Source organism: Diospyros lotus, chromosome 1, assembly GCF_014633365.1.
Source record: "Diospyros lotus cultivar Yz01 chromosome 1, ASM1463336v1, whole genome shotgun sequence".
Taxonomy (NCBI): domain Eukaryota; kingdom Viridiplantae; phylum Streptophyta; class Magnoliopsida; order Ericales; family Ebenaceae; genus Diospyros; species Diospyros lotus.
The window spans coordinates 24,112,836-24,122,461 of NC_068338.1; the positions used below are offsets into that span (position 1 = coordinate 24,112,836).

The window sequence follows — 9,626 nt, forward strand, 5'->3', positions numbered from 1 at the left end:
CAAAGACTTTGAGTAAAAGTTCTATTTCCATCACAAGTTACCTTCCCGTTTCTGAGAAACTAGCAAGAAAAATGTTTCTGAAACGAATGGATTAGTGAGAAAAAGGGAGAACTGCAAGATCTAATTACAACCAAGGAATAAATTACTTAGCAAGAACAATCTCTTAATTTTTCCTACCCACTCCATCTACTTTCCTTCCTGGGCACCGTTTGTCCATTTTCTAGTCTTGACAACCAAACCGATTGTAGACCGCAAACTTTCGCAATGAGAAAATTATTTTCTGACAGGCAGGAAGGACAGGAAAAAACCATTCTATAAACACTGTCGTCCTTGAGGTTTCCTATATCTATGGGACAATATGAAGCTGTTGATATGACTTGATGTGCTTTCTCTACAAGACATCCTGCAGGTGGACTTTACGGTATCCTTTTACCAAATTAATATTTATGACACATTTAAACCCTTGTTGTGCGTGCATGTCAGTTCTGATGGCCTCTACTTAATCCCCACTTCTCACCCGAAAAAAAAAAAGAAAAAAAAAAAAAACCCTTCTCATCAATCAAGTCATTTATAACTTATTTTTATTCTCATTTTCAGAATTATTACATGGTTTAGAAGGTTTGAATGTCAGGATAACGAAGATCATAATAACCTTTTCCTATCAGGCCAAATCTGGGGAGTACTAATTAATTGACTTGGTTTAATATTTAAGGACTTGAATACATTAGAAATGAATACATTGTTGAAATCTTGCCTAGCAGCAATAGGAAAAAAAAGGAGAAATGGATACATTGTTCGGATGTCATAGATCAGCCTTAAATGGTAGCATTAGTTTCATGATCTCTTTGCTTTTGATATGCCAGAGATGGCATAGGCTAGTAAGCCTTCACAATTTCTCTCAAAGAATTTGTGTTCGGTACTGGAGACTGTGGTAGTCCACACAGCTACATGCATCTTGACCTACTTGGCATGAGAGAGAGAGAGAGAGAGAGAGAGAGAGAGAGAGAGAGAGAGAGAGAGAGAGAGAGAGAGAGAGATGATGATGAATAATGGTCAGGTGAGTTTGTGGTCGCCACTTTTCTTCACTTATTAACAGATTGTGTAAAGGTCTGCAGAAGTTGTTTTCAAACCGCTCGTGTGAGGTAAAATCTCATCAATAATGGCCTTGGAATGAGAAAAAAAAATGTCAATAAAAAGTGTGCAGTTGTTGTGAGTTCAAACATGATCTAAATGGAGAGGACACCATGTGCAATCGGTAGACTTTAATTGAATGCTTCAGTTCTTGCAATTGATCATCAGCTTTATATATCAATGTTGCAGTACAAAAAGTATGGAATAAAACACAGAAGAAATTGCCTTTGGGGCTTTTACTGAGAAAAAAAAAAAAAAGATTCAGAAGAAATTGCAAAATCTTGGCCTTACGCAGAGTAGATCATCTCTCTCTCTCTCTCTGATTGAAAACAATGATCTAGGTACGAGGGATAAGGTGTGTCCTTGCTGGTCAGTGTCGGCAGCAAGATGTTATATATACATCCGTGTCTTATTGTACTTATTCAAAAAAGTTCAACTTCACTCCCTTTTGTATATACTTCTCTCCCTCTCCCCCTCCCCCTCTATTCAATTAACTATTTTATATAAAAATGCTAGCCAAAGGCCAAAGCAATGGATATATATGGTCAGATATAATATATATATATATATAGAGAGAGAGAGAGAGAGAGAGAGAGAATCTGGTTAAAGTTGGAGCCTAGCTACCTTTTGTTTGGATTAACCCACATCACTATCATAATTAAGAAAAACTTATTAAGAATTTTTTCTTTTTTTAGTTTTTATTATTAAGTCAAAATTAATTAGAAAGAACTGAAACTGTCAAGCCATGAACAACATCCACACGCATATACACATTCATTCAGCTATTTTTTGGTTAACCACTATATATAGAATAAGAGATGATCAGCTAAGGTGCATGTATGATATTTTGGGCAAGTGAATGGCTGAATTTCTTTTGTTTCCACTTTCCATTTATGTCTGCTACACAACGGAGTTACTGTGAGAGAGAAGAGAGAGAGAGAGATACAGTTTGATGGGTGCAGTTTATGAGAGAGAGAGAGAGAGAGAGAGAGAGGGAGGGAGGGAGAGAGATAGTAAGTATGAACAGTAAGAAACCCTGAGGTAGGGACAGTACTATCTGAGAGGCAAAAGGCGACCAGAGCTCGGCCACCAAAGCAAATGCCGGGAAGGGTTTGAAGCTATCTGTTCTTTGCTTCCCGAGGATGTATGGTTTCACTCAGTACAGTCTCTCTCTCTTTCTCTATCTCCAGTGGGGTAATGGGGGACAACACCTAACCCTAATTTCCTGACTTTTGTCTTTGGCACATTTGATCTCGCTTCTCTCTCTCTCTCTCTCTCTATCAGTGTTGGCGGGCTGTTTAATTATTTTATTTTTAATGTTTTTGTCTTCCCATTTACCACTGTTGAAGGTCTTCCTTCCAAGTCCCAAGAAGCCTATCGCATTCTCAACGTATCCCATCCTTTTGAGAAAACGTTGATGCGTCATTTGAAGGAGAAATTATGTCCTGCTCGGTGTGATGTGATGTGAGTCCATGATAGGTTTTTTCAAGAAATTTTTTTCTAAGCTTTCAAAAAGTAAATTTCTTTTGCTAAAAGGATTGCTCTCTAATTATTGAGCTAATCCTAACCATTAGGGTCGAGTTATTTTATTAGAAATAGTACAATTAGGCAATAATGTTACCGGGTATTATGATTTATGCAACTTATTTATCCTTAATATATGTAAATGTCAAAATTATTACATAGCATTAATTTCAGGTAAATAATTTTTCGCGACGTGTACTGAATATTTTCTCACTCTCTCTCCCCTATCCTTAGCATCTCTTCTTTGTTTAGTGACACCTAACGAGTGATATCTTATTATCTTGTCTCATCTTCTTTATTCACTGGGGTTTACTTTTACAACCTTGCTTTGCGTAATCTTTTTATTATTTTTCCTTTTTATATATACTTCACCCTTACACTCCTTTCAATTTGGTGTTCTTGTTCATTCTCCCATCTTCTAAACTTCTAGTTTGTTAACCTGCATCTCCTCCAACCCCCCCCCCCCCCTCCCCCCAACGCTCTACATATAAATATATCTCAATAATAACGTAGCGTACCAAACTCTATTCACCCATCCCACTTTTCATCATGGGCGATCCCTCTTCCAATTGCTTCAATTTCTGGTTCAACCCTACCACTGCACGCCACTTCTCTTCTTCCGCATCTTCTAACCCATCTTTTCATTTCCCTTATGGCTTCAACTTGTATTCTGATGGCATCAATTACTATCCTTCCTCTCCTCCACAGAGAGAAGCCCTTCCACTCCTCAGCTTGTGCCCAACAAGACCTGATCTTGAAGAGCAAGACTCATCATACTGCACTGCTGCCATGGAAGTGGACAAGAACAGCTGTGCAGATGATGAAACTAATATGGTGTCTCTAAATCTAGGGCTCCCTAGCCCAAGTCCTTCTGATGCTGATCTGATCTCAAGGCTGTCAGAGAAGCAAGAAGTTACTGTTGCTTCTGCTTCAGGTTCTCCAGCAAGCCCACTGAACAAGGGCCAATATTGGATCCCAACCCCAGCTCAAATTCTGATTGGTCCTACACAGTTCTCCTGCCCTCTTTGCTTCAAGACCTTCAACAGATACAACAACATGCAGGTATTATCACATGAAATGAATTGCCAGGATCTGAAAAGCTCCTCTTTTCTTTCCCTTTCCCTTTATGTGTTTTCTCCTTTCGATTTTGCAGGAAAAGAAGGAATTAAAACTCAATTCCATCTTTGCCTGCACAATCTTCTTTTCTAGCTTAATTTCAACCTTTCACTTTTCATACTAAGATGGACTATAAATAAGGGTCCCAAGGGCTTACTTTTTTCTTTTTCTTTTTCTAAATTTAAACAATATTTCTTCCCTCTTTCTAATTTTTAATTGTTCCACTCCTTTCTTTTTTGCATGATTTATGGGTGTTGGGATTTTAATAAATCTTCCTGGTCCAACTCTATGTTGCCACGATCTGTCTCTCTTTATTTGATTGAACTACACGGGCATTATGCTTTTTGTACCTTGGAGTTCGTATTCTACCCATTGTCAGGTCAGGTGTGTAAAACTTGAGCATATATCCCAGTTGTCTCGTATGATCTCAATCAAATAAGTTAATTAAAAAAAGGATTTTTAAATTGAACACTTAACCTGAAGAGCAAACAATACAATCTAGATCATAACACCCATCTCCCTGACATGTTTTGCCACCTTCATAGATCAAGAAATTCAGATCTGTAGCTAGATAGCAGGCCCAAACATTATTGTTTCTTAGTGAAACAAAAGATTTGCAAAACCAAATGTATGTATCTTGAACCAGTTCATTTTCAGAACCTATACCTTTTCTTTTATCGTGAAGCACTGGCAAGACTTAAAAGATATAAGAAACTGGAAGACTTAGGATCACCAGATCGTTAGATGGTTCCATAAACTGGAAGACAATGAAATTAAACAGCAGTTTCATTCACCACTCAAGCAGAACCTCTCTCAAATTTGGTTCAACAAAAACTGTTTCACTTTCTTCCCGTACCTGAGCACAAAAAAACTTAATCCAGAACCATATATGTGACAATAAATTAAAGATACCACGTCGATGTATATGGTTCTGAAGCATCTCACCATATATGAAAAAGAATTTGTGAGATGCTTGTACTTTTGTGTCTTATTTCAAACTAGTGATCCCATTGCCTGCCCCAACGCTAATTAATGTTGCTTAGATGAACACATAAGCACATTATTTCTGTTGTTTTTTCACCAATTCAATTAGTTTTCTCAACTTTGAATCAATCAAAGCTCTTTCTCCCCCCCCACCCACACACACAAACTTGAGAACAAACACCTCCACCCAAAACAATATCAGAAAAGGAAGGAGAAAAAAAACCAGGTACCATTGCAAAGAGTATATGCAAATTAAATAAGGTTATTAGTACATTTGTGAGAGGGGTCTAAGCTCCTGCCTTGTTTCAACTAATGATTCACTGTTTGTATAGTTTTGTAGTATATTTCGTCTTTGTTTTCTATAACTCTCTATACTAAAGTAACGTTTACTATGTGGGTTTTTGTTAACAACCCATATATAGATGCATATGTGGGGACATGGATCTCAGTATAGGAGAGGGCCAGAGTCTCTAAGAGGAACACAGCCAACGGCCATGCTTAAGCTGCCATGCTATTGCTGCGCACCAGGGTGCAAGAACAACATCGACCATCCTAGGGCGAAGCCCCTCAAGGATTTCAGAACCCTTCAGACCCATTATAAGAGAAAGCATGGAATCAAGCCATTCGCATGCCGCAAGTGTGGAAAGGCCTTTGCAGTGAGAGGGGATTGGAGAACCCACGAGAAGAACTGTGGGAAGCTCTGGTATTGCACCTGTGGCTCCGATTTCAAGCACAAGAGATCTCTCAAGGACCATATCAAAGCCTTTGGCCATGGCCATGCAGCTTATGGGATTGACTGCTTTGATGAAGAGGATGAGCCTGCATCCGAGATTGAGCAAGATAATGAATCTTTGCTGTGATATATATATATATATATATATTAGGGCTAGGCTGGGGGTTACTGTTTCAGTGCTATATATCTGAATATAGGATAGGATATCTAGCATTGCAATTAATTACTCAGACAAGTCTCTTTTTGCTTTATGATCTACCTTGTTTTTCCACTTCAATTCCTCTTCAGGATTGTAGATGTCAAGTGGCAACCCAATCTCAGACCACCATGTTTCTGCAAATCCAGTTTCCTAATCAATCTCTCTCTCTCTCTCTCTCTCTCTCATTTATTGGTCCAAGATGAAATCGCTCATCCCATGCGCCTCCACTCCCGACATGACAGGACGTGGGAGAAGATTAATCATGGTGATCCAGCCATACGCAATGGCTAGACCCGAGCTCATCGTGCACAAGGAACCCCTTCACTTTGGAGAGAGATACTCTCACACTGCCGCTTGCGAGACCCGATCTTTGATCTTGCTCTAAAATTTACCACGAAAGACACTTTGTGTCCCGTCTTAACCAGGGCTGCCCATGCGCCCTCTCTCTCATTTATTTGTATATATATATATATATATATATATATGTTTGCTAATGAGTCAACCGTTTAACTTTTCACGACTGTGTAATTAATGAGTATTTAATCGATTTAGTTTCTTGGTAGCTATGGCAGTACTAGGACACCTAACCAGGGTACATGTTTAGTATATTTTAAGTACCTAGCTATGTCAACTTTATGGATATTTTTTATGAAAAGGGATATTGTTATAGAATGTTATAGACATACTATTAAAATAATTTACCAGTCAAATTTTAAATTTAAATTATTATTTTCAACCTTTTAGTTGCGCTCAAAAAATAAATATAAGATGGCCATTTTATTCTATATGAAAAAGCGTGCAAGTATATATATATATATAATATTATTCATATTTTTTTGAGTAAATTATGGTGGGAGTCTCTGAAATTTATAATCCGAAATAAATTGATCACTGTATTTTATCTTTGTTATTAAAACTATGAAATTTTAATTTTTTTATTATAATTTATTTTTTATTTTTGTTATCAAATTCTATTAACAATAGTTACTATGGTATATATTATTACATACATAAAAAATCATTTGATTATGAGGTTTATGTTAATTTTAACATCAATTAATTTTTGAGTTTATATTAATGTATATTCTGTCAGCTTTTATTTACAGAATTTGATAAAAAATTAAAAAGGTTTTAAATTATGACAAAAATTAAAGTCTAGTGGCTATCATGACCAAAATTAAAGTACAATATTGACTAATTTATTGCTAAGTACCAAATTCAGGAACTAGTAATATAATTTACTCTTTTTTTTCTTAAATGTAACTATACTTTGTTTACATATACATCACTTTTAATACTTTTGGATATAAAAGCAGATTCATTCACAATTGCATAGATGCAGGTATATCCATGGATGCAATATGTTCCACATAAAAATATGTAGAGCAACAAAACAATTAAAAAGCCAGCAAACTGTATAGAGCAGTATAGGGAAAAAAATTCATTTTCTTTAGTATATAGGATGCAGTAATTCTATGATTGCAACTTTAAGTGATTATATATGCAGTGCTGGCTGATGTAAATATGTTTGGATGTGTTGAAAAATATTTGCAGTACTAAAAGTGTTTAGGCAAAGAATTAAAGATACTTTTTAACATATCTAACCAAATGCATAAATTTATGACAAGCGTATATATATTTATATAATGATATCGAAATAAAAGTTTTTATTCACAAAACACATCAAAATAGTGTATTTTGTTTATATTCATTAGGAATACTTATTTATATTTATATAAAATGTAGACATTGCATCATTTTGTTTATCTTGTCATAATTATAGCTTGGTGGAATAAGTATCATGAAAATAAAGATAGAAGAAGGGGATACAAAATTAACCAATGGCCAAAGATAATGGTTGTAGAGTAGCACTGTTGTCAACTTTTTGGCTTTAACAGTGTGTTTGAAAAGGTCTGCATTAAGAGCTAACACTAGGGAGGGTAGAAAGACCAAGAAAGAAAGCAGGGAAATGGGGCATACAGTTGAGTTGATAATGTACCTTTGTCTTTGGTGAAAATGCAAATGGTGCATTTTGCCTCAGCTTTCTGAGTGCCTCTGCTCCATTTCCCTTTCTTAAGTGGAGAGAGATCTTGGTTGATGAATGCAACCCATCCATGCAATGTCTAGATTTCACATTAAAAACCCAAACCAAATGATTAGCATGAGAGAGAAAGAGAGTAAATATGTAAGGGTATCATCACATATAAAGCTGGAAGGGATGGAATGGATCTTGGTGGCAGCTTTGCTGAAAGTTTTTTTGTGAATTGATCAGAGAGAGAGAGAGAGAGAGTGAGCAGTCAAAGGTCTCTTGAGAGGTCATATCAAACTCAAAACATGAAGGGATGAACTGTACAGTGAGGAGTTATCAGTATTTGTCCTTGTTAGGTGTGCCCTACAAGCAGAACCGGGACTCCATTTATCTTTCTACTTTCTACCTTGCACAGAATTCTAGGATGCATCAATAGAGTTTTCTGCAGTCCACTAGCTAGGGTTTTACTGTAGTTCGTATCCTAAAGTAACAGCCTTTGCTTTCATTTTCTTTAAATTTTTTTACAGAGTCTTGCTGTCTTCAAATCGAGAGAAAATATTTGAAGTGTAATTCATTTTATGCAACAATGGCAAAATCAACTTACCAATTGTGATAGAATGTTTCTCATGATCTCATCCTACTTCTTGCTTCCGCCGTTATCTTCCTGAGAATAGTTCATCTTCCAGACGCGGCAGAAGAGAAATTGTACTTCTCCTACGTAGACATTGAGAAGGTCGTTGTTTGTCTCAATCTGTGCTGTTTCAGTCTTAAGATTGCGTAGAACTACGGGAGACAATCCCCTCACTGCCGGTGAACGGACGGAAGCGCTTGACGAAGGATTTAAACTTGTGAGTCCACAAAGAAGACATTCGAGTTTCTTTTTCGGCGCAAGGAGCTGATTGAGGACTACATGGAAGAGGCAGTGCTCTCGGAGAAGCAAGGATGGGGTGAGGCCGCGGGCTTTTGGCTTTTGCTGAAAGCTTGTAAGCACAATGACAATGGCGCCTCACCTGTCTAGAATTTCGATGCTCACGGCACGTTCGATGAAATGCCTGTATGAATTATGAATGTTAAAATTATTACTATTATGCTATGAAGCCATTATAAGTAGTGATAACATTTCAGTTTAGGATTGTAAATGAGTCGAATTGTATGTGAGCGATTTGTCGTTCGATTCGATAAAAGATCGTTCATGTTTAGTTTGTATCAATAACAGATCAAGCTTGAGTTCTAATTTGAAGCTTGACTCATAAATGAGTTAGGGTTGAACAAGCTCGTGAATAGGCTTATGAAATAAATATTTATTATTATTATTTTAATATTTTATTATTTATCTTTATGTTTGTAATAAGGATGTTTATTTTGTTTGAGCAATCTTATTGTGTTTGATTTGAGAATTTATGTTTATATTTGTTATATTTTTTATTATGTAAAAATAGATTTTAATAACTTTAATTAAAACAAAAAAGTTTGTAGTGTGCTCAACCTTGAGCTCAAGCCGGAGCTCCTTCTAACAATTTGTTAGAAGTTCGTTTATCATGGTTGGTTTGAGCTTGAGCTACTTTAATATAATAAACAAGTTTTTAGGGAGCCAAAATTGAGGTCCATAAATCCTTAACATGAAGTTCGAACACATTTTTTAGCTTGAACTCGCTAAAATCCCAAAGAGTTGAGATCAAGCTCGGACACATTTTTGAGCTCAAACTCAACTCGTTAGGATTCATTACTACGATACTAATTGTACCTCCTCAACTCAAGTTAAAGTTACTTAGAATGATTATAATATATCTTATTTTGTGGTTTTGAATCTTATCGAGATTTAGAATTTGAAATCTCTAATTGGCCACTCTTTTTATAATTTGAATTTGGCTTTAAATCCATTATGAATTTGGACTAAAATATTTACTTAT

At 36.1% G+C, this 9,626-nt stretch overlaps 1 protein-coding gene across 1 annotated transcript; it reads left to right on the top strand.

Annotated features, from left to right (window-relative positions):
* Positions 1–3,120: 3,120 nt before the first annotated feature.
* On the top strand, positions 3,121–6,137 carry LOC127797110 (zinc finger protein WIP2-like). Its single transcript, XM_052329653.1, has 2 exons — positions 3,121–3,717; positions 5,178–6,137. Exons 1-2 carry the CDS (start codon positions 3,205–3,207, stop codon positions 5,613–5,615), a joined length of 951 nt encoding a protein of 316 aa, XP_052185613.1. The 5' UTR covers positions 3,121–3,204; the 3' UTR covers positions 5,616–6,137.
* The last annotated feature ends 3,489 nt before the right edge of the window (positions 6,138–9,626 follow it).